The 26,015-nt window shown below is 46.2% G+C and overlaps 1 protein-coding gene across 2 annotated transcripts in view; it reads right to left on the reverse strand.

The window, feature by feature from the left end:
* Window positions 1-26,015, reverse strand: part of FBXL4 (F-box and leucine rich repeat protein 4) — a 66,476-nt gene that overhangs the window by 25,855 nt on the left and 14,606 nt on the right. For both annotated transcript variants that reach the window (XM_044289756.1, XM_044289755.1), the window contains exons 3-4: window positions 21,954-22,299; window positions 11,900-12,144 (exon numbers count right to left, since the gene is read on the reverse strand). In XM_044289756.1, coding sequence (XP_044145691.1) covers window positions 11,900-12,144; window positions 21,954-22,299 — 591 coding nt within the window. The remainder of the gene's footprint in view (window positions 1-11,899; window positions 12,145-21,953; window positions 22,300-26,015) is intronic.

Genomic DNA, 26,015 nt, shown 5'->3' on the forward strand with positions numbered 1-26,015 from the left:
TAAAAAAATACAGTCCATTTATCATCAGTTCCTACATCGGATCCCCAACCAAACTCTCCACTGCACCCATACACCCAAAAGCACAACAGATATCGGCTGGTGACTGGCTCATGCAGCTTTTATATCTACTCCCCTATTTTCCAAAGACAGCTGGACCATTGCACAAAACAAGGACTTTTACCTTTTGTGTCACCGCTTTCCCCTCATAGATTGTAAGCTCTTGCAAGCAGGGCCCTCATTCCTCTTATTCTAATTATTGACCTGTCTGTTGCTATGTTATTTATGACTGTTTGTACATGAACCCCTGAATTGTAAAGGGCTGCAGAAAATGTTGGCACTATATAAATAAAGATGATAAAACAGCATGCATCCGGCGGCTATGGTGTCTACTGCGTTTGCGAGCAGGTGCCATCATTAAAATCCCGGCTAGCACCGTACATGGGGTTAAAATACCTGATGCCCTCCTTTCAGTGTTGCTACAATGCTCTGTCCCCTCTCCAGTCCATCTTTCATGTACATAAAATTGTCACCAGATTCTATAGCCTTAGATGATCAAAGCACACTGGCCCAGATTTACTAATGCGCCTGCACCAAAACAATTGTCTAAAAAGTGGCACAATTTGGCGAATCTAGGGTTTCTACACTTTTTTCTGACATGCTCAACAAGTGGATAAGGCGAGATTTGGAACATTGCATGAAAGGTAGAGGGCCTAAGATGCACTATTGTGCGCCAAAGGTGTACCACAATTCTGGGTAAAAAGTAAGCCAATCAATAGTGGGTCTAGAGTCAGAGAAAAGTGTCTATCCCTGCACCACATTTATCATCCAGCGTGAGCCCCTGTGATAAATCTGCTGCACGTCTAGACAGACGGTCTAAGCTTACCCCATCTTCAGGATTAGTAAATCTGGGCCAATGTGTATAGGGTAGTCTGAGAACATGGCAGCCATTTTACATATATGAAGAAAGAACAGGGAATTATACAAAATGTGGAAGCAACATGGAAAAGGAGGGCACAGTGTATGTTTACTGATATATTTTGCACATATTAGTGAAATTTTTACTGTGAACCAGAAGGCTGCTTTCATTAAAAGTAATACCAGTTGAGTTATACATGAGCAGTTTCAACATATGTTGAATGCTAATGAAAAAGAGGTGTGAAGCCTCCATTGTGAAAGCAAGGACAGAAGCTTACACATATCACATTGTTAGTTTGTTAAAAGGGACAGTCATTTTCTGTAAGGTGAAGAGGTAAACATGGAAATATATGGACTAGAAAATCACTGCTACAAGCCAACAGAGGAACCTGTGAAAGAATTAATTAGGAAAGGTGTAATGATTACCTTTGCTGGCTCCTGACATGGAGACACTCATGGTGTGATAGCACCTTCCAGACCTTCTGCTTCTCTAGACAAACCTGACAATTGCACATTTGGAGTGTGCGTCCTAAATACAGTTTTGACTTGCAAAGCACAGCTAAGCTTGGTGCTGGAGATGACAACACTATGCTGAGACATGCAAATAATGATATTTTATTCTCAAGACTAACAGAAAAAGGTACAAGCTTGATGGGATATTTGGCTCTGGGGATATACGTCATATTATTCCAGGATGGCATAAGATCCTGCTTCATATACAGAAAATAACCTGACTTTCATTTACGTTTGTTTGCCCAGTTAGCTATTTTATTGGATTTGGTGTGTCCAACGTAAGCACTTGACACCAATATTCCGAGATAATGCCCCTGAGCATTTTACAGGCAATATATGCAGAAAAACATAAGATTGTGTTTCAAGCATTTTGGCAATTAGGACTCCATTAAATAAATACACACATACATAGTCGAGTCACATTATTATGACCACTTCCTAATCGAGGGTTGCTCGTCCTGGATTTTTACCTGGCTGTGGTAAAAAGATGGATTCATAGCTCCCCAACAAACATTCCAAATTGTTGCTTTCTACATTTGAGATTGACAGAGAGTAGCTCATGAAGGCAGTCATGTGTTATGAGCTGTCTTGGGTATATAAGGTGTGTGATAGGCTGTCTGCATACATCCCTCGTTGTTGTCGTGGGTAAAGTTGCAAAAAGGCATAATTATTGGCTTTTGGGCCAAGGGTGGTGGTATTTCTGAAGTTGAGCAGTTTGTGACCTGTTCACGTGCTGCTGTGGTAAAAGTGAATTGCGAGTGGATAAAAAGCACAAATGTGAATACGCAATGAGGAAACTGCGGGGCACCACATGCCATTGATGTGAGAGGTGAACGGAAAATGTGCAAGGGCAGAACACCACGCTACATTGGAGCAGCTCACCTCCAAAATGAACCAGAAGGCTACCAGACATGTGCCTAAAACAACAGTTCAGCAAACCCTACTGTGCATGGAGCTCTGAAGCAGATGGATGGTCACTGCACCTCAGGTTGCCTTCTCCGGTGAGTCAATTTCTTCTCCATTAAACAGAAGGATGTTGGTGTGTCTGGCGAGAAAAACAAAAACCCTGCAGCCATTGCTGGAAGAACACAAATTGGTAGTGTTATAGTCTGGGGAATGTTTTCATAGTATTCTCTGGGCCCACTCATCCATGTGGAAGGTACTTTTAACCGATTTGGGTATGAATCCATCCTTGCAGATCACGTACACCCATACATGCTGATTGTCTTTCCTTAGGCTGATGGCATCTTCCAGCAAGACAATTCAACATTTCAAATAGCTAGAAATTTCTGACACTGGTTAGAACTGCATGATCAAGACTTCCAAGTACAAACCTGGCCCCCTAATGGCCACCTGTGGGACTACATAGATGGTTGTTTTCACTCAATGGATCCCCCCGTACACCCCCCCTAGTAGTTGTGGGGTGCACTGCAGTCAACATGGCTTCAGATACCTGGGACAATCTACCAGGACCTTATTGAGTCACTCCCAGCCTGTCCAGCACATGGCGGTTACTCTGGATATTAGCTGGTGGTCATAATAATGTGACTCGACTGTGTAATGGAAATCCCCTCAGACTCACAAGGACTATGAGCACTTAATGGGTAAGGCATCAGGCACACATGACCGCATTTTTCATCTGTGTGCCATCTGTGTCTTTTTGTGCATAGCACATGGACACATTTATTTCCATGGGTCCATGCATATGGGGCTTTATTTTTTGCAAATTTGTTTGGAAACTTCTGCAAATTAAGTCACAGAACCAGTATACTTCATTAAAAGGGCATCTGTCAGCAGATTTTTAGCTATGAAACTGGCTGACCTGTTGCATGAGCACTTGGCAGCTGAAGGCATCTCCGTTGGCCCAATGTTCATATGTGCCTGCAGGATTTAGGTTCCAAGGACCAATCTAAGGACTTCCGGGCTTCTTCCTGAATCCATATCTTTTGATTCAAGAACCAATGGTCTCTGTCCCAAACAGAGAGAATCATCTGTTGTAAGGACCTCGAGTGAAATTGGCTCCAAGGAACTTTCGCAAAAATATTTCTCTGGTGCCTGGTATTAAGTCTGATTTCTCTACATTCAGAATTCATCCTAGATCCTGCAGGAGAGAGATAACCATCTGTCTTTGAGAGACTAGATCCTGAAATGAATCCGCAATTAAGAGAAAGTCGTCCAGATATGGAATTATTTTTATATCCTTCTGTCTGAGAAAAGCCATGATTTCTATTTTTAATTTTGTGAATACCTGGGTAGCAGAGGATATTCCGAATGGCAAACATTGAAACTGATAATGTTTCACTTCTCCCTCTTTCCATATTGCAAAACGTAGGAATTTTTGATAATCTCGGTGGATTGGCACATGGTAATATGCGTCTTTTAAATCTAGGGTACACATTACAGCTCCCAGAGAGATTAGAGGTATTGTGGATCTGATGGATTCCATCTTGAAACGACGGCATTTTATTCACGTGTTCAGTGACTTTAGATTTATAATGGATCCGTTTTTTTAGTTTTGAATAATACCCTCTGCCTTCCTAAAATTTTGGTACCTGGACAATTGTTACATCCCTTATTAAGTTTTGTTGGACTGATTGCTCTCCGTAGTTAGTTATTGTGTATTTTCCCTGAGGAATCCTTGTATTATTTGTAGTTCCAACTGATCCTGTGTTATTCCACACTGGAAGGAAGAGTTTTAGTCCCCCCCCCCCCACCCCCAGACTGGCATCATTGTCTATTTTGGGAACCATTGGGGTTCAGCAGAAACCCCCTTCCCTTTCCCCCCTTAGGGTAAGACCACCTTCCTGACTTTCCTTTGTCTTTAGGAAAGCCTTTCTTTTTGTCAGAAGCTTCCTCAAGTATTTTGTCCAAAACTGGACCAAAGACATATGCTCCCAAAAAGGGAATTGCACAAAGTTTATTTTTGGAAGGGATGTCATCTGACTAGTTTTTTAGCCATAGAGCCCTTCTAGCAGTGTTTGAAAGGATTCTATTCTTGGTGGCAAATCTGACCGATTCTGCTGAGGAATCAGCTACGACTGCCGTGGCCATTTTTATATGGGGAGGGATTCCAGGATATGCTCCCTAGGAGTTCTTTAAATGGTTCTCTAGTTGTGTTAACCATAATAGCATAGATCTTGCTACCGATGTAGCGGCTATATTCATGCTGATTAAGGCAGAGAAGGTTTCCCAGGTCTTTCTCAAAAGTCCATCAGCTCTCCAATCCATCGGATCCTTGTGCTGGGAGGAATCCTCAAAGGGTATGGTCGTTTTCTTTGCCACTCTGACCACTGGTACGTCAATTTGTGGGATATCATCCCATAATTTTGTTTCCTCCTTGTCAAAAGCAAGACAATTTTTAAACTCTCTGGAAATAAAGAGTTTCCTATCCACTTCTTCCCATTCCAATAAGATCATTTCTTTTAGGTTCGCATTTATCGGGAAGATTTTCCACTTTTTTGCCCTTAGGCCTGCAAACATTTCATCCTGCACTGATGTTTTTTGCTGGATCTCCTTTATATCCATAGTTTCTCTTATGGCCGTAAGTAAAGAATATATATCTACTGACGAGAATATTTCTTATCCTTGTCATAAAATGTGGAAGAAAGGAAGTCTTCACTTTCTTCCTCTCCCTCTTCATCCGACTGGGTATACCTAAGCTCAATCTCCTCTAAATCAGATTCCAAGTCCCCCTGGGTCTTTAGGATCTGGTGGTGTTAACCATTACCGGGGAGGGCATTAGGGATGAAACTAATGCTTTTATTTATTCCCGTAATCAATCTTAAGTCCGTCAGCAAAGAAGGTTGCTATTCCTTCATTATTTTTACAGATACATTCTGTGCACAACTGCTTTGTATACGCATCCTGAAGCCTCTTGTTGCAAGTAGCAAATCTTTTAGACTTATTTTTGGGATCCACCTTATAGGTGCTCTCCTCCTTCCCCTAGGAAGATATGATGGACAAGCCCTCAATACAGGACAGGGATGAGAGAGGTAACTTACATGTCCTAGAACAGGAGGCTCTGGGGACTGCTCTTTGCGGCCAGAGCTAGGAGTGTCTATCATGGAGGAACACTGTTTGTGGTAACTGGCCAAGTTTAAATACTCCAGGGTTCACTTACCCTTCCTGTTGCCGCGTTGCCCCTGCTCTCTTCTTCCGGGACTCATCCTGGGAGAGTCTACAGGATTGAACACGAGGCTGGAATACAAGGCCTCCAGCGCTCCCTTGCACCACGCTACTTTATGGGCGCCGCCATCTTGTTTCCGACCTCAACCGAAAAATGATGCCCCACGCTGCTGCGTGTTGTTGGCATCTCAGCACAGGCCGGGAGCTTCCACTGCATGCGGGTCTGGACCCGCTGAAGCTTAATGCGCAGGAGAAGGAGGAGGAATCCGGTGCCCAGAGCCCCTATGCGGAGGCGGCAAGCAGCTCCCCACACCGTGGCAGTGCACTCTCAGAACCGGCCCCCATCAGCCACTTGTCCCACAGGTACCGGAGGTCTGGGGGAAATTTTATGCTAAAGGACCCCCTTGGAGGGGTTTTAGCAGTGGCCCTTGCCGGTTGGAAGGAGAGGCCAAACACCGCCCCCCCCCCCCCGATACCTCCAACCCCAGCCACAGTGTCACTCTATGAACCCATCCGCTGCCGTGACAGGAAAAACACTGGGGAAGGGGTGGGGGGTGAGCTTTTAATGTCACTCTGTTTCCTGTCCCAGCAGTGGGCGGAGGGACATCCTCTATGTGGTGCTGTCATGGAGGACGTCCTGGAAAAAATGTTAATCAACTATCCTGCTGAAATACAGGGAAGATGGCATTTCTAGTGGGTCAAGAGGGACAGTAAGAGAATAGAAGTGGGGGGGGGGGGGGGGGGTCGAAGACAGTATCCATTCTTTTATGTTTTTAAGCCACTCTGAGCCCACTGACAACAATTTTTATTGCCCTGGAAAAACCCTTAAAATAGTAGAGTAAATAGGTTGTCTTATGTCAGACATTGGCGGGTTCCACTTCTGGGACCCACTCCTATCTCCAGAATGGACCACCCAAAATGAAGAGCACAAAGCAAATGCACAGTCACTGTCCATTCACCGCTACGATAGTTCTGAAAATAGCCTAGCGAAACGTATTTCATTCAGTCCCACATTGGTGAAGAGGTGGCCGTCCATGTGCAGTGCACTCTCCATTCCCTTCTAAGGGATTTCCGAAAATAGCCAAGTGTGCTTCTTTGGCTACTATCAGAACCCCCATAGATGGAAATGGAGAGGATGCCTCGCATGCCCAGTACGCTCTGTTTAGCTTTGGGGCCCAGAGGTGGGACTAGCACCTAACTGGCATTAGTGTAATATCCTAGCAATATTCCACCAATGTCTGAGATGACGCAACCCCTTTGATTTGAAGTATAATCTGTAAAATGAAGAACATGAAGTAATTGTGACCTTAGTTACTGCTCATTTCTTTAATTTCCATCAGTTGCACTTGGTATGACCAGAAGTTGCCAATCAAAAATGTGGGACTTGAAAGAAATGCCCTTTTAAAGGTATATCACACCCAAACACAAGGATAATTGCATTAGTAAGACCCCTTCCTAGAATTTTCTGGACATTAACAAAAAATACTGTAATAATACAGCTGGGTATATATTTATGCCAACGACATATAGCGCACCAATAAATAATATCATCAATAAGTTAAATTACCTTCAGCCTAGCCTCTGGATATTTACATGCCCGAAGCACTGTACTGTGTATGCACACTGCAAATCTAGTGGAAAAAATGTATGTCAAATTATTTAGCTAGAGGATGAGGGGATTTGAAAATAGCAAGGTGCTTAAACTTTTACAAAATCGGCTAGAAAGTCGATTAAATTTTAAATGGCTGCTGCACATTTTGTTAAAAGAGTGATGTGATTTCTAATTATTATGTCATTGCCTCTGGCTGCGTCCAGGAGCTCTGCCAGGGATACATGCTTGGAATGATGCTGGACGCTAAACAGTTATTCAAGCAAATTTGGTGTCTGCGCTGAACTATTAAAAATGGAACCAGCCTTGTTTAATGCAGCCCAGAGGGTTTAATTAAAGCAGAAGAATGATATTTCACACAGAAGCTGAAATGGTTAACACGTTCTTTTGTGACCAATTAGCCACTTGTTGTAATTGCACATATGCAAAGAAAAATATAGCTACTGTATACTTAGGACTTCGCTGAAGAACAAAATTGAGGACTCAATAATAAAAGATGGCCTGCAGATTAAAGGAAGGAAGGGGGGGGGGGGAGGGGGTGTACTAATTAAAGGGGGTTTCCAGGACTACCATGTACATTTCCCCCCATGCTTTTTGTATAGCCCGTCCCACCCAGCTACTTCCATAGACTCTCCCCTATCACTATCTTTGTTGCTGCTTTGTCACGCCAATGGACAACATCAAAGGAAACTAGAAAGAGCTGCATGGACATAGTCATGTGACCACAGCCCAGAATGACAGACAGGAGTAATAAAGGCAAAACAAATAAGCAACATTATAGAGAACTATGTATAATCAAAGCTGCCTGTGCCTAGCAGAAACTGTCATCAATCACTGGCAGGTGTGTGTGTGTGTGTGTGTGCGGGGGGGGGGGTAAGAGACTCAGGCCACAACACCACACCAGCTCTACCTGGAAGACCTGCCTGGACTCCTCTAATAATGACCCCTATAGGTTTCCCCAGTAGTATGTACCTGGCCAGCGACAGTGAGGAGGGCTTGGATGGCCCTATGAACACCGGAAAAATTCCCTGTAGGTTATATGGCCAGTCCACCCCTGCTGGTATAAGTATAAATTCACATTAACTGGGGAATGAACAGTGCACTCACCTGAGCAGTGCTGGCTAATCCAAGGGCTGAACAAGTAGAAAGGAGTGCGCACGTGCGGTGTAATCCTGACGTGTGTGGCCGACAGGAGTATATAGCCGCGTGTGTGCACCCTCTCCTACCCAGCCGTGGCTCCGGGCGCAGTGTGTCCCGGCCGGTTTTGCTCATGCCCATTAAGTAGGCGCTTCTCCTGCAGCGGTGCTATCATTTTGACCTACCCGTGGATCTGCGCTTGCGCAGCGCCGCACACTCCCTCCTCCAGCTGATTCTCATCACTTCTGGTGCAGCCGGTCACCGGAAGTGACAAGGGTATAGCATTCTGATAAGGTATAGTATTCTGACAGAACATCGTCAATTTACACGAATACAGGTTATTATTAGGAATCGCTTGCCTATATTATATAAGATTTTATATAATACTTTAAAAAACGGCTGTAGAATTGTCTCCAGTAGAGCTCCCACTCTTGCTAGCTCTCTTTCCCCCCTCTATGTATCTGTCCACAAAAGTTGCACGGGATACTTGGACTAAATATAGATGTGGCAGCCATCCGTGCAAAACCTGCAGTTTTGTGTGTGTAACTAAAACCTTCCAAAATGCTGAGCACTCATTGACCTTTCCAATAAAAACCTAGATCAACTGCAATAGTGCAGGTGTAATTTATGTCATTCAATGCACTACTTGTGACTTGATGCATGTTGGAAGTACATTGCGTAAATTTAAGAACAGGATTTTGGAGCATTTGAATTATATTTCAAACCCTTTTTGCATTGAATATATCCAATGCTGCTAGACATTTCATTCACACACATGAACGCAGAGTTAAAGGGGTTCTGCAGTTAGTTTAAACTGATGATCTATCCTCTGGATAGATCATCAGCATCTGATTGGCGGGGGTCCGACCCCCGGGGACCCAAGGCGATCAGCTGTTTGAGAAGGCAGCGGCGCTCCAGTAGCGCTGCGGCCTTCTCACTGTTTACTGCTGGCCGAGTGACGTCACGACTCGTATTCAAGTGAACAGAGCTTAGCCGCGCTCAGGCCAGTTAATACTAGTCTTGACGTCACTGGGCCTGCGGTAAACCGTTTGAGCCTTCTCAAACAGCTGATCGGCAGGGGTCCCGGGTGTCAGACCCCCACCGATCAGATGCTGATGAACTATCCAGGGGATAGATCATCAGTTTAAACAAAGTGCAGAACCCCTTTAACTCATTCCGTGCTTTTGCTATTGAGAGAGTTTTTTCTCCCCCTAGAGGAGGTGATCATAAAAAAAGCGATCTTATTAAGGGAAGCTTACTGGATCTTCAGACTCAATACTAGGACGCCCACAGGTTTGAACCAAAAGGAAGGAATGTATTTACAGCCAGATTTAAAAGGAAGGAATGTATTTACAACCAAGATTTACAGCCAGATTTGACGCCATTGTATTTTTGTGAATTGACTGCGGATTTTATATTATTTTAGCTCATGTATTTTGTAAATTTATTCTAGGTCTTTATTCACATCATGTGGGTTTGTTTGTGTTGGTGTTTTTGTTTTTATGTTGCTTTTATTTTGCATAATTGCGGTTTGACAACCAACAGTAATACATGATTTATTGTGTTACCTCACTGCATACACACCAGTATTAAACCCACTTGTATTTTGTAAATTTATTTTATGTCTCTATTCACGACTGAGGGGAGATCTAATTACTATGTATAAATATATCAGGGGTCAGTACAGAGATCTATCCCATCATCTATTCATTCCCAGGACGGTGACTGTGACGAGGGGACATCCTCTGCGTCTGGAGGATAGAAGGTTTGTACACAAACATAGGAGAGGATTCTTTACGGTAAGAGCAGTGAGACTATGGAACTCTCTGCCTGAGGAGGTGGTGATGGTGAGTACAATAAAGGAATTCAAGAGGGGCCTGGATGTATTTCTGGAGCGTAATAATATTACAGGCTATAGCTACTAGAGAAGGGTCATTGATCCAGGGAGTTATTCTGATTGCCTGATTAGGGGAATAAAAAATTCCTTCCCGACTCCAAAGTGGGGAAAATTGGCTTCTACCTCACAGTTGTTGTTTTTTTTGCCTTCCTCTGGATCAACTTGCTGGTTAACAGGCCGAACTGGATGGACAAATGTCTTTTTTCGGCCTTATGTACTATGTTACTATTATGTGGGTTTTGGGTGTGGTTTCTTTTTTTTTTGTTTGTTATGTTGTTTTTATTTTGCAATGAACTTGGGGGCTATGATTGCAGTTTGATAACCAATGTTAACATATGTCTTATTGTGTTACCTTACTGCATACACACCAGTATTAACCCCACATGTGATTTTGGAACAGGTGGCTTGATGCTGGAGGGATGATTTTGTTCTCACCTCCCCACCCCCCACTTCCTGTAGGAGTGGAGTGTTTGGGGGATCTTTATATTCTCTCATTCCAGCATCAATCTGAGTTACGACTAAGGACACTGGTCCGAAACGCGTCAACTACAGCATGTTGTAAGGATCTGTCTGTACATGGATTTATGTTACATTAATAAAGAGGAAGTTTCTACTGAAAAGTATCACAGTGCCGGAAAGCTTTCTTCTCACATACAGTCACCTAGCCTTACTTACTGTCGGCGAGGAAACTGCATTCTGGAACTGAATGTGTGTTATGTTTGCCTGATGCGTAATTCATGCAGTAGCTGTCTTTCAAACACTGAGGGTATGTTCAGACGTAGGATATTGAGTGTGGGTTTCAGAGCGGACTCAGTGCCGAAAATCGGGCTAAATCTGTGATGAAACAACCGCGCACTGTTTTCAATAGGAGACCGCGCTGCAGTCTCCATTAAATGGATCGAAAGCTAGAGCGGATCCGCATGAAAAACCACAGCAGAAACCACAGCAGTTTCTGCCATGGGACACGTGGTGGATTCTATCACAGACAAAATCTGCAGGTAGATCACAATTGTATGCTAAAGGGGTTGTCCCATCAAGACTTTTATGGCATATCCACTGAATATGTCACAAATGTTGAGCGGCTGTGCGCCTCACTTTTAGGACCCGCTTCTTGAGAACGAACTGGACTTGCTCGGGTATTTTTAAAAGACCCGTAGACGTTAATGGAGAGAGCTGTCCATGCACTGTCAACTCTCCATTCCACAAGATGGGGCCCTGTTCTCCAGACAGTAGTAGGTCCTAGAGGTAGGACGTGCAACTATCTGATGTTCGTGATGAGACAACATCTTTAATCAATTGTATTTTGTCATACAGTTTGTAATAAAGGATTTCCTCTAGGTTTCTTTGCAGGGCAGTCTCTTTTGAGGACCCCAGAAAAAATGCAGCTGCATGAGAACAAGTGATCTCTCTTTCTCATACTATGGATGTGATCGCCGATCTTCACCTCCACTGATGAGCAGGCAGTTGTCGGGAAGCAATGCTACCTTCCTGATAATCGGCTGCTCCTCTGAGTGTGTAAACCCCCTTTTCTTCTGCAGTTTCTAGGGGTTTAGTGACAGGGTGTAGATACAGATGCAGATAGATGCAGGACACCCCAATACACGTTAAATTGCCAGCTGGTCCTTCTGATATTCATGCAATGTATATGGACAGCTTTATAGCACTGCCTATGTGTAACAACAAAAGATGGAAATTTGAGTTACCTGCTAAATCCTGAGGTAGTGATGAAGCCTCTGTTTCCAGTCCAGGACAGATTCAGCCACTGGACTAGTGTGCATCGAGGCAAAAGATACTCTAGAGAAGCATCAGTCAGAGTGGCCCAGTAAGGCTGTAAACTTAAGGAGGTGTACTGGAGAGGATCACAGCAATGCTGATACAGGAGCTTGCAAGTCTGTGCCAGCCGACACAAGTCTGGAAGAGCTAAGTGGCTAATGATCAGCTGGATGAGCTACAAGAAGAAACAAATGGTGAAATGAACTGCAAAGGCCTCTTTCACGCGGTCGTCCTGGATTTTCTATATATGCGTCGCGTGTGCATTGCAGAAAACCTGCGCGAGTGCGCACGCAATTTCAGTCAGTTTTGACTTTGATTGCGTTACGTTGTTCAGTTTTTATCGCACGGGTGCAATGCGTTTTGCAGGCGCGTGATAAAAAACTGAATGTGGTACCCAGACCCGAACAAGGACTTCTTCACTGAAGTTTGGGTTAGGTGTTCTGTAGATTTTATTATTTTCCCTTATAAAATAGGAAAATAATAGCATTCTTAATACAGAATGCTTACTAAAATGTCGATTGAGGGGTTGAAATATGAAAAAAAAATAACTCACCTCATCTACTTGATCACGCAGCCGGCATCGTCTTCTTTCAGGACAGGCAAAAGGACCTTAGATGACGTAATCATCGTGGTGAGCACGGTGACATCAGCGCAGGTCCTGCTGAATAAAGATAGAAGGATCTTCTACCTTCATTCAGCAGGACCTGCACTGACATCAAAGGTTCTTTTGCAGGTCTTGAAAGAAGAAGAAAGAAGACGATGCCGGCTGCGCGATCAAGTGGATAAGGCAAGTAAATTATTTTTTATTTTTTAACCCTTCAATCGCATTGGACCCACGCGATAAAAACTGAACAACGCAATCGCAGTGAAAGCTGACTGAAATTGTGTGCGCACTCGCGTGGGTTTCCCGCAATGCACCCAGGATGCATCCGCAGCAAATCCAGGACGCCCATCTGAAAGAGGCCTAAAAGTACAAACACTGCACAGGGCACATACATGGGATCAGTTAGACAAATATACAGTAGCCCTCTTCTACAGACTGTCAAACCAGCATCTACTTAGTGAACGATTCTACAATGCTTAGAGCTCCACTTAAACAGTTCCTTCAGTAGATACGGCTGGACAGCTTGGGTCATCTTTGGCAGAAACACCATTGAAACGCTGCATTAGTTAATGATATTTACATTCTGGTGCCATTTGTAGCCACGTTCCAGGATAGACTGGCAGCCAGATTACTTTTGTGCCAGTCAGAAACATGTCTAAAAAGGACCAGATGGTTTTTTTAAGCAACATATTAGGCTACTTTCACACTGGTGTTTTGGCTTTCCGTTTGTACGATCCGTTCCGTTTTGGACCGCGTGGGAGAGCCCTGATCAGTTTTGCCCTAATGCATTCTGAATGGAAAAGAATCCGCTCAGAATGCATCAGTCTCCATTCAGCTCTGGAGGCGGACACCAAAACACTGCCTGCAGCGTAATGCTGTCCGCTTGATGAAACTGAGCCAAACGGATCCGTCCTGGCACACAATGTAAGTCAATGGGGATGGATCCGTTTTCTCTGACACAATCTGGCACAATAAAAAACTGATCCGTCTCCCATTGACTTTCAATGGAGTTCATGACTATATACAGATAATACAAACGGATCCGTTCATGACAGATGCATGCGGTTGTATTATTTTAACGGATCCGTTTTTGCAGATCCATGACGTGAAAGTAGCCTTACTTGCACCATTTTCCTTCCAAATGATAATATCAGATAAACATCTCTGATTTTTGAAAGGCTTAAAGGGAGTCTGTCACCTGTTTTTTACTAATATAACTAAGAGCACTGCCCCTTAGAAGATTGCTTAGACATCCCAAGCATACCTGTGTGCACTATGTGTCTGTATTCCATGTCCAGGAAAAGCACCTTTATTCTGCTGGAAAACAGCTCCCAAGTGCCCAGCTCTGCTGCTCCAAGTGCCCAAAGCAAACCAGACTGGAGAGGAGGGCTGCTTTAGCTGCTCATATCTTAGGATTGGTACCAGCTAGAAACATGACCTTGTCAGGTCATGTTATCCACAGCATTATATCCACTATATCAGAAGATATAGCTGTTAGAAATCGAGTCAGGTCATGTTATCCACAGCATTATATCCACTATATCAGAAGATATAGCCGTTAGAAATCGAGCCAGGTCATGTTATCCACAGCATTATATCCACTATATCAGAAGATATAGCCGTTAGAAATCGAGTCAGGTCATGTTATCCACAGCATTATATCCACTATATCAGAAGATATAGCCGTTAGAAATGGAGTCAGGTCATGTTATCCACAGCATTATATCCACTATATCAGAAGATATAGCCGTTAGAAATCGAGTCAGGAGTGAAAGCTGTTTTTACTGCTGGGCACTTGGGAGATATTTTCCAGCAGAATAAAAGTGCTTTTCCTGGACATGGAATACAGACACATAGTACACATGGGTATGCTTGGGATGTATATGCAATCTTCTATGGGGCAGTGCTCTTAGTTATATTGGTGACAATTAGGTTACAGACTCCCTTTAAGGCTACAGTTTGCTGGTCAGATACATGTATTAGACCCTGCTAATGGGTGAGTAAACTGATTTGAAAAACACAGATGATGTCTTTTACCAATATGATCTACTTTTTTTTTTTTCTGAGGCCCTGTCAGCAGTTTTGACCATGCCACCGCAGAGGGCACTTCACAATAAGGGACCACCACCAAGCACTTGTGAGAGCAGCAGCCCACAGATGATAGTTTAGATTATCAGTACCTTCTGATAATAAAATCTGCAATGAAAGGTATAATTACCCACCTTGCCCCAGCCCCGACCTAGTGCTGTCATCAGTTTTGCAAGGTCAAAACTGCTGACAGACTCTACTTAAGATAAATACACTGGGAGAGATTTATATGAAAGTGGGAGAAGTTATGCACAGGAACCAGTATGGTGACCACTCTACAAGATGATTGGGATCAGCAACCTCCCACATTCCAGCTGTTCTGAAACTACAACCTCCAAAAAGCTTCATTCACATCTATGGCATTTACAAGAATAGCCAAGAAAGTGTGCATGCTGGGAGTTGCAGTTTAACAGCAGCTGAAGTGCTGATGGGTGCTGACCCCTACTATAGCCAAAAATAATTTAAAAAAAAATAAATCAAAGAGGTAGCCCCATTTTAAGCATTTATGGCACATTACACCTGATAGATGTAGGTCCCAGGTGGACTGGGAACTTAAAGTGGCCCTGAAAAAAAAAAAAAAAAACTACAAGTGGCCCCAAGTTGTAGGCGACCCTAAATTGACAGAAGGTGGGGCAACTCAAGTAGGCAGGGCCAACACAAGCCATAAGTAGGCTGGGATAGGAATACTGTAGTGCAGCACAGAACCAAATATCATACAATACTGCCCTATGAATATACTAAGGACGGTGATACAGGAGGGCACATGCGACAGCTGACAAGGTTCATAAGTGCCTGAAGCTGCTGGCATTAATTAATGCCGAGAGCGTCATACACCTGGTCAGCAGCTGTGAAGCAAGGCTCTGGCAGCCGCCTGGGCATTGCCCCACCGGGAAATTTTCCTGTAGGGTATATGGCCAGTCCACCTCTGGGACACCTACTTCTTTGCTAAGCTTTCTATAACTCCTGTAGAGTTCCCATAAGACAACTGCAACTACCACACAACTTCAAAGGGTGTGGAGGTGAGGGTCTCAAAAGGTGGTACTCAAACCTATGCAGGCGACATAGAACGACTTTAGCTTTGTAAAAGACAATGACAGTTTGGCATTTATGTGAGTTTTGTCTTGTTACAGCATCTTTTCTTCTAGAATGCATTAAATGACTAAACCAGATTTGGACAAGGTATCCTAAGTACTTACTTGTGGCATTCTGTTGCAGACTGCCAATTACCCCGCCATTTGCTAGAGAGTCAACCAGCTAGCCACATATCACAAGCACATATCAGGATAAATGTAACGTTATGCATCTGGGTACTAATAATCTACATGCATCATATGTCCTAGAGGGAGCAAAACTACAAGAGTCACTTGTACAGAAGGATTTGGATGTACTTGTAGATCATAGAGTAAATTACAGCACACAATGTCAATCAGCTGCTTCTAAGGCCACCAGGATATTGTCATGCATTAAACGAGGCATGGACCCGCGGGGCAGGGATATGATATTAACACTTTACAAAGCGCTGGTGCGGCCTCATCTGGAATATGCAGTCCATTTCTAGGCACCAGAACATAAAAAGGATGCACTACAGCTGAAAAAAGTACAGAGGAGAGCAACTAAACTGATAAGGGGCATGGAGGGTCTTAGTTATAAGTTAATACTAAAAGAATTTAATTTATTTATTCTTGAGAAGAGAAATCTAGGGGAGTACATGATTAAAGGAAATCTGTCACATGAGTTACCAATATGAAAGTACAACTATTGCCATGTAGAACAAAATACCTTATTTCTTGATGCACCCTTCATTCTGCATTTCTGGCCTTCAATTTTTGTATTATGCAAATTAGGCAGTAAGGTGCCAAAAGGGGCGTTATTATCTTTCTAAGGTGCCCAGGACCAGTCCCTCCAATGCCCAGCCTGCCCCCATCAGAGCCCAAGCACTCCTCTACAGGGCCGAAACTACATGTCCACACTAGCACTGTTGGCCGCCGCCGCCCCCCCCTTCCCCGCTATATCATTCAGGCGATATAACGCCGCCCACAAAAGCCCCACATATGCCGTCTACAACACTGCAAAAATCTTGAGCAGGCGCAGTACTGCAGGTCTTCCAAAGGGCAAACGCTTCAAATGTGTCACTGGGCATGCGCCAAGTCCAGTGACACATTTGAAGCCGTTGCCCTTTGGAAGATCTGCATCGCGCAGGCAGTCCGAGGTGCTGCGCCTGCGCGAGATTTCACTGCGTTGTAGGCAGTATATGTGGGATATTGTAGGAGGCATTTGTGGGCGGAGTTACATCGCCTGAATGATATTAGGGGGAGGGGGGGAGGCGGCGGCCAACAATGCTAGTGTGGGCGTGTAGTTTCAGCCCCGGAGAGGAGTGCTTGGGCTCTGATGGAGGGAGGGATGGGCACTGAAGGAGGATATTCCTGAGCACCTTAGAAAGATCATAACGCCCCTCTGGGCACCTTACTGCCTAATTTTCATAATACAAAAAGTGGAATTACTCAAAAAAGAAAGCCAGAAATGCAGAATGAAGGGTACATCAAGAAATAAGGTATTTTGTTCTACATGGCAATAGTTGTACATTCACATTTTAAAAGGGTCTTAGATGAATTCTTAGAAATAAATTACATTTAGTGTCCATTCACACGTCCACAAAACGGGTCCACATCCGTTCCGCAAGGAACAGGTGCGGACCCATTCATTTTCAATGGGGCCGGAATGTGCTGTCCACATCCACATTTCCCTTCTGCAAAAAAAAATAGAACATGTCCTGTTCTTGTCCGCAATTAAGGACAAGAAAAGGCATTTTCTATGAAAGTGTCGGCGATGTGCGGTCCACAAAATGCGAAACGCACATTGCCGGTGTCCAATTTGCGGATCTGCAAAACACATACGGACGTGTGAATGGACCCTAAAGCTTATGTAAAGGTTCAGAATTCTGGCCTCTTACGGCTGTTTCACATGAGCGAGTCCATTGCGGGAATCGCGTTCCGTGTGTGAGTGTAATCCTCCACTCTGGACTTGCAGGAGCGCATGCCATTATCATGATTTATAATGCTATGTGTCTCTGTATGGCCTTATTTCTACAGAATCATACTGACAGCTTTATGTCACTATGATTCTGTGGAAAAAAGGCCATGCAGAGACACATAACATTATAAATCATGATAATGCTGTGCGCTCCTGCAAGTCCAGAGTGGAGGATCACACTCACACACGGAATGCGATTCACGCAATGGACTCGCTCGTGTGAAACAGCCCTTACTCCCCTTCCCTTAATTCCCATCCTCTCGTATTGCTGATAGACATAGTCTTTTTTCAACTGTAACCATGTAACCGTACCCTGTCCTTTCTAGACTCTAAGACACTAGTGCTACACTCAAGTTACCAAGTTTTAATTTGCATAACCAGAAAATGCTTTATTCAGTATAACACCAGAAAAAGCAGAACTCCAATTCACAATTCTAGGCAGTTATTTGCTCATACGTTGAGGAGGTATTTGGGGTTTTCAGTTACCCCTGACAGTAAGGGTACTTTCCAGGGTGGATAAAAAAAAATCTATGATTTTTTAAATTTATTTTTATCAAAAAAATATCAGATTTTTTTTTTTATTGGATTTTTTTTATTTAAATCAGATTTTTTTTTAAATATAAAATGCTTTTTGAGGAAAATATATTACCATCCAAAGGATATTCCATCACGAAATAAAGATTAGTTTTTTAATTACGTAGAATAAGGCTGTATATGTTTAATTTTGGGATAAATAAATTCCATTAAACCATTCACAATGTCATGCTCTTCCAGAGGTTTTTGTAAGATTATTGGGCAGTTTCTCTGCCTACAAGATATTATCATCACAGATGCTTGGTTTACTTTTGCAGTTCTCAAAACTGAATTTGACTCAGCAGAGATCACATGCCTCTTCTTCACAGCAAAAATTTTATAACATGAACAGAGTTGAGAAAAAGACCTTAATCCTAACTTCTACAAACCTATAAATAAAGAATCAACCTAATCAAACTAATACGAAAAGTTGTTATTCTAAAAATCTTCATCTACTGGCAAATTATAAGTTATAGCAGCAAGAATTAGTCTTTATGTAGAAAACTATGATTTACCGTATTTTTCGCTTTATAAGACGCACTTTTCCCCCCCCAAAAGTGGGGGGAAAATGGCTGTGTGTCTTATAAGGCGAATACTTCGCTGGCCGCTATGCTGCACAGCGCGGCCAGCGAAGTATCAGTGTGAAGGGAGGAGGCGGGGACACTTATGGCAGGGCCCAGTGCAGTGACTCTACTCTAATACACCGGGCCCTGCAACTGTTAAACATTCAATTTGATCTCTATATCTAATTGTAGACGCGCTGTACGGTACTTACTGCAGTACCGGAGGTATAACATTAAGACGGCGCAGCGCCTGCTGCAGCTCCCTCCTCATGCGCCTCCTGCCCCAGCTCCCTCTGTCATGCGGCGCCTGCCCCAGCTCACTCTGTCATGCGCCGCCTGCCTGTTCATTCATAAAGTGAGATAAGCAGGCAGGCGGCGCATGAGGAGGGAGCAGGGGCAGGCGGCGCATGACCGAGGGAGCTGGGGCAGGCGGCGCATCAGGAGGGATCTGCCGGTCTGCGCCTTCTTAATGTTATACGTCACTGCACCGGGCCCCGCCATGAGTGTCCCCGCCTCCTCCCTTCACACTGAACCATCTGATGGGGGATCTGTAGATGACACTTATGGGGATCTGTGGATGACATAAGTGTCATCCACAGATCCCCATAAGTGTCATCCACAGATCCCCCATCAGTGTAATGCACAGATCCCCCATCAGTGTCATCCACAGATCCCCCATCAGTGTAATGCACAGATCCCCCATCAGTGTCATGCACAGAGCCCCCCACAGTGTCATCCATAGAGCCCCCCACAGTGTCATCCACAGAGCCCCCCACAGTGTCATCCACAGAGCCCCCCACAGTGTCATCCACAGAGCCTCCCACAGTGTCATCCACAGAGCCCCACAGTGTCATCCACAGAGCCCCCCACAGTGTCATCCACAGAGCCCCCCACAGTGTCATCCACAGAGCCCCCCACAGTGTCATCCACAGAGCCCCCCACAGTGTCATCCACAGAGCCCCCCACAGTGTCATCCACAGAGCCCCCCACAGTGTCATCCACAGAGCCCCCCACAGTGTCATCCACAGAGCCCCCCACAGTGTCATCCACAGAGCCCCACACAGTGTCATCCACAGAGCCCCCCACAGTGTCATCCACAGAGCCCCCCACAGTGTCATCCACAGAGCCCCCCACAGTGTCATCCACAGAGCCCCCCACAGTGTCATCCACAGAGCCCCCCACAGTGTCATCCACAGAGCCCCCCACAGTGTCATCCACAGAGCCCCCCACAGTGTCATCCACAGAGTCATCCACAGAGCCCCCACAGTGTCATCCACAGAGCCCCCTCAGTGTCATCCACAGAGCCCCCCTCAGTGTCATCCACAGAGCCCCCCTCAGTGTCATCCACAGAGCCCCCCTCAGTGTCATCCACAGAGCCCCCCTCAGTGTCATCCACAGAGCCCCCCTCAGTGTCATCCACAGAGCCCCCCTCAGTGTCATCCACAGAGCCCCCCTCAGTGTCATCCACAGAGCCCCCCTCAGTGTCATCCACAGAGCCCCCCTCAGTGTCATCCACAGAGCCCCCCTCAGTGTCATCCACAGAGCCCCCCTCAGTGTCATCCACAGAGCCCCCCTTAGTGTCATCCACAGAGCCCCCCTCAGTGTCATTTACAGATCCCCCCATAACAGTGCGTCATCCACAGATCCCCCCATAATAGTGCGTCATCCACAGATCCCCCCATAACAGTGCATCATCCACAGATCCCCATAACAGTGCATCATCCACAGATCCCCTTAACAGTGCATCATCCACAGATCCCCATAACAGTGCGTCATCCACAGACCACCATTAGTTCAAAACCTACCAAAAGCACACCTTTTGGTTCAAAATATTTTTTTCTTATTTTCCTCCTCAAAAACCTAGGTGCGTCTTATCATCAGGTGCGTCTTATAAAGCTAAAAATACGGTAAATCAAGCCTTACTGACTAGCGATTAAGGGTACTTTCACACTTGCGGCAGGACGGATCCGACAGGCTGTTCACCCTGTCGGATCCATCCTTCCGCTATTTCGCTGTACCGCCGCTCTGTCCCCATCGACTATAATGGGGACGGGGGTGGAGCTCCGGTGCAGCACGGTAGTTCACGGCAAAAGGCCGCCGGACTAAAAATCCTGCATGTCCGACTTTTTAGTCCGGCCTCTCACCGCGAACTGCCGTACTGCGTCGGAAATAGCGGAAGGACGGATCCGACAGGGTGAACAGCTTGTCGGATCCGTCCTGCCGCAAGTGTGAAAGTACCCTTAAATCGTGATTTAAATCAGTTTGATTTAAATCAAATCCACTCTGGTACTTTCACACTTGCGTTGTTCGATTCCATCAGGCAGTTCCGTTGCCTGAACTGCCTGCGTGATTAGTAAAGCTGTATGCAAACGCATGTCACATTTTCTGACTGATCAGGCATTTTTCAGACTGATCAGGATCCTGATCAGTCTGAAAAATGCATTGCAATATCAGATCTGTTTTTCCGGTGTCATCCGGCAAAACGGATCCGCTATTTATATTTTTCACATTTTTAAAGGTCTGTGCATGCAATGCCGGATCCGGCACTAATATATTCCTATGGGAAAAAATGCCGGCATTCAAGCAAGTGTTCAGTTTTATTGCCCGGAGATAAAACCGCAGCATGCTGCGGTTTTATCTCTGTCCTGATCAGTCAAAAAGACTGAACTGACATCCTGAACGGATTTCTCTCCATTCAGAATGCATGGGGATAAAACTGATCAGTTCTTTTTCGGTATTGAGCCCCTAGGACGGAACTCTATGCCGGAAAAGAAAAACGCTAGTGTGAAAGTACCCTAATGAGAAGATTATAGTTTAAAGTATTTGGATTTCAGATGAGATATTCTACCCTACTATGACTTCCTGAGGGAGAGAGTGGTGTATATCCTGGCACAGCCTGTGATAAGCATGTGCCAGGCACGTGATCAGACGGTAGATGCAGCCGGGGTGAATACTTTCACATGTGCTTCCCACTGCCATCCATTTACTAGGTACATAAGTGATCCCTCTCAAGAGTGCTACAATATGTTTTTCAACCATCACCTTCATTTTAACATTCAGGGAGTTGTTTCATTGTACGATTTATGGGCATCACTTGCCTCCACCACGTGACATCTGTAACCTTACCTCATAAGGCAGCTTGTCAAAATAGCCATTACTTGTCCAATCCCTGAGGCTGGAGCTATTGAACTGATTGGTAAGGCAGTCAATCCCACAGCCATCTTCATCATCATATTCATCTTCATCCAAGTCACTCATGTCGATGGCGGCTATTTTCAATGAAAGCATCGGTTTCTCTTTTACACCGTGTAGTTCCACAGCATCAAATTCGGTGTAGTAGTCCAAAAGAGAGCCATTGGTTTCCAGGCGTAAGAGATTGGTTGGGAAATCGATTTCTTTTATACAGGGGGTGAACTGGCGAGCCTGAGGAGAATGGGCACGGCTGGGTTCTGCCGACCAGATTGTTTCCCATCTAGACGTGATACAGAATACATTAACATGTTCACCTGTGCATAATATCAACCATCATATTATATCTTATAACTTCTCAAAGATCAAACCAGGGCTTCTAACCCAGAACATCCTATGTGGTGTGAGGACCTGTTAGCCACCCCTGCAATCTCCTCATGAATACATGGCACTGCCTGTCGGGTAGCAGTACAGATCTTTAGTTGTAATATCTTGCCTTACATACGGCAGAATATTAAGTGGAAAGATCCACTTTAAAGTGACCTTCCAGTCAGGAGCTTGAAAATAAAATATATCAGTCCCAGAAAACAATTATTTTCCTCAGACTTGAGCTGTGATCTGTGACTACAGTCATCAGCAATGCCTAGCCTGACGTAGTCTAAAACACACCTCCTGCCTCATCACTGGTTCAAGGGGATATCCAGGGAGTAAAAGGAGATGGTAGCAGTGAGGGGGAGGTGTGTGTGTGTGGGAGAGGAGATGGTAGCAGTGATGGCGAGGTGTGTGTGTGTGTGTGTGTGTGTGTGTGTGTGTGAGGAGATGGTAGCAGTGATGGGGAGGTGTGTGTGTGTGTGTGTGTGTGTGTGGGGGGGAGAGGAGATGGTAACAGTGATGGGGAGGTGTGTGTGTGTGTGGGGGAGAGGAGATGGTAGCAGTGATGGCGAGGTGTGTGTGTGTGTGTGTGTGTGTGGGAGAGGAGATGGTAGCAGTGATGGGGAGGTGTGTGTGTGTGTGGGAGGAGATGGTAGCAGTGATGGGGAGGTGTGTGTGTGTGGGAGGAGATGGTAGCAGTGATGGGGAGGTGTGTGTGTGTGGGAGGAGATGGTAGCAGTGATGGGGAGGTGTGTGTGTGTGGGAGGAGATGGTAGCAGTGATGGGGAGGTGTGTGTGTGTGAGAGGAGATGGTAGCAGTGATGGGGAGGTGTGTGTGTGTGTGGGGGAGAGGAGATGGTAGCAGTGATGGCGAGGTGTGTGTGTGTGTGGGAGAGGAGATGGTAGCAGTGATGGGGAGGTGTGTGTGTGTGTGGGAGAGGAGATGGTAGCAGTGATGGGGAGGTGTGTGTGTGTGTGTGTGTGGGAGATGGTAGCAGTGATGGGGAGGTGTGTGTGTGTGGGAGAGGAGATGGTAGCAGTGATGGGGAGGTGTGTGTGTGTGGGAGGAGATGGTAGCAGTGATGGGGAGGTGTGTGTGTGTGTGTGGGAGATGGTAGCAGTGATGGGGAGGTGCGTGTGTGTGGGAGAGGAGATGGTAGCAGTGATGGGGAGGTGTGTGTGTGTGTGTGTGTGTGTGGGAGGAGATGGTAGCAGTGATGGGGAGGTGTGTGTGTGTGGGAGGAGATGGTAGCAGTGATGGGGAGGTGTGTGTGTGTGGGAGGAGATGGTAGCAGTGATGGGGAGGTGTGTGTGTGTGGGAGGAGATGGTAGCAGTGATGGGGAGGTGTGTGTGTGTGGGAGGAGATGGTAGCAGTGATGGGGAGGTGTGTGTGTGGGAGGAGATGGTAGCAGTGATGGGGAGGTGTGTGTGTGTGGGAGGAGATGGTAGCAGTGATGGGGAGGTGTGTGTGTGTGTGTGGGAGAGGAGATGGTAGCAGTGATGGGGAGGTGTGTGTGTGTGGGAGGAGATGGTAGCAGTGATGGGGAGGTGTGTGTGTGTGTGGGAGAGGAGATGGTAGCAGTGATGGGGAGGTGTGTGTGTGTGTGGGAGAGGAGATGGTAGCAGTGATGGAGAGATGTGTGTGTGTGTGGGAGGAGATGGTAGCAGTGATGGGGAGGTGTGTGTGTGTGGGAGGAGATGGTAGCAGTGATGGGGAGGTGTGTGTGTGTGTGGGAGAGGAGATGGTAGCAGTGATGGAGAGATGTGTGTGTGTGTGGGAGGAGATGGTAGCAGTGATGGGGAGGTGTGTGTGTGTGGGAGGAGATGGTAGCAGTGATGGGGAGGTGTGTGTGTGTGTGGGAGGAGATGGTAGCAGTGATGGAGAGATGTGTGTGTGTGTGGGAGGAGATGGTAGCAGTGATGGGGAGGTGTGTGTGTGTGAGAGGAGATGGTAGCAGTGATGGGGAGGTGTGGTGTGTGTGGGAGGAGATGGTAGCAGTGATGGGGAGGTGTGTGTGTGTGGGAGGAGATGGTAGCAGTGATGGGGAGGTGTGTGTGTGTGGGAGGAGATGGTAGCAGTGATGGGGAGGTGTGTGTGTGTGGGAGGAGATGGTAGCAGTGATGGGGAGGTGTGTGTGTGTGGGAGTAGATGGTAGCAGTGATGGAGAGATGTGTGTGTGTGTGGGAGGAGATGGTAGCAGTGATGGGGAGGTGTGTGTGTGTGAGAGGAGATGGTAGCAGTGATGGGGAGGTGTGTGTGTGTGTGGGAGGAGATGGTAGCAGTGATGGGGAGGTGTGTGTGTGTGGGAGGAGATGGTAGCAGTGATGGGGAGGTGTGTGTTGTGTGGGAGGAGATGGTAGCAGTGATGGGGAGGTGTGTGTGTGTGGGAGGAGATGGTAGCAGTGATGGGGAGGTGGTGTGTGTGAGAGGAGATGGTAGCAGTGATGGGGAGGTGTTGTGTGTGTGTGTGGGAGAGGAGATGGTAGCAGTGATGGGGAGGTGTGTGTGTGTGTGGGAGAGGAGATGGTAGCAGTGATGGAGAGATGTGTGTGTGTGTGGGAGGAGATGGTAGCAGTGATGGGGGAAGGTGTGGTGTGTGTGAGAGGAGATGGTAGCAGTGATGGGGAGGTGTGTGTGTGTGTGGGAGGAGATGGTAGCAGTGATGGGGAGGTGTTGTGTGTGTGAGAGGAGATGGTAGCAGTGATGGGGAGGTGTGTGTGTGTGTGGGAGGAGATGGTAGCAGTGAGGGGGAGGTGTGGGTGTGTGGGAGGAGATGGTAGCAGTGATGGGGAGGTGTGTGTGTGTGGGAGGAGATGGTAGCAGTGATGGGGAGGTGTGTGTGTGTGGGAGGAGATGGTAGCAGTGATGGAGAGATGTGTGTGTGTGTGGAGGAGATGGTAGCAGTGATGGGGAGGTGTGTGGTGTGAGAGGAGATGGTAGCAGTGATGGGGAGGGGTGTGTGTGTGGTGGGAGGAGATGGTAGCAGTGATGGGGAGGTGTGTGTGTGTGGGAGGAGATGGTAGCAGTGATGGGGAGGTGTGTGTGTGGGAGGAGATGGTAGCAGTGATGGGGAGGTGTGTGTGTGTGGGAGGAGATGGTAGCAGTGATGGGGAGGTGTGTGTGTGTGGGAGGAGATGGTAGCAGTGATGGAGAGATGTGTGTGTGTGTGGGAGGAGATGGTAGCAGTGATGGGGAGGTGTGTGTGTGTGAGAGGAGATGGTAGCAGTGATGGGGAGGTGTGTGTGTGTGGGAGGAGATGGTAGCAGTGATGGGGAGGTGTGTGTGTGGGAGGAGATGGTAGCAGTGATGGGGAGGTGTGTGTGTGTGGGAGGAGATGGTAGCAGTGATGGGGAGGTGTGTGTGTGTGAGAGGAGATGGTAGCAGTGATGGGGAGGTGTGTGTGTGTGGGAGGAGATGGTAGCAGTGATGGGGAGGTGTGTGTGTGTGGAGGAGATGGTAGCAGTGATGGGGAGGTGTGTGTGTGTGGGAGGAGATGGTAGCAGTGATGGGAGATGTGTGTGTGTGTGGGAGGAGATGGTAGCAGTGATGGGGAGGTGTGTGTGTGTGAGAGGAGATGGTAGCAGTGATGGGGAGGTGTGTGTGTGTGGGAGGAGATGGTAGCAGT

Source organism: Bufo gargarizans, chromosome 4, assembly GCF_014858855.1.
Source record: "Bufo gargarizans isolate SCDJY-AF-19 chromosome 4, ASM1485885v1, whole genome shotgun sequence".
NCBI lineage: Eukaryota > Metazoa > Chordata > Amphibia > Anura > Bufonidae > Bufo > Bufo gargarizans.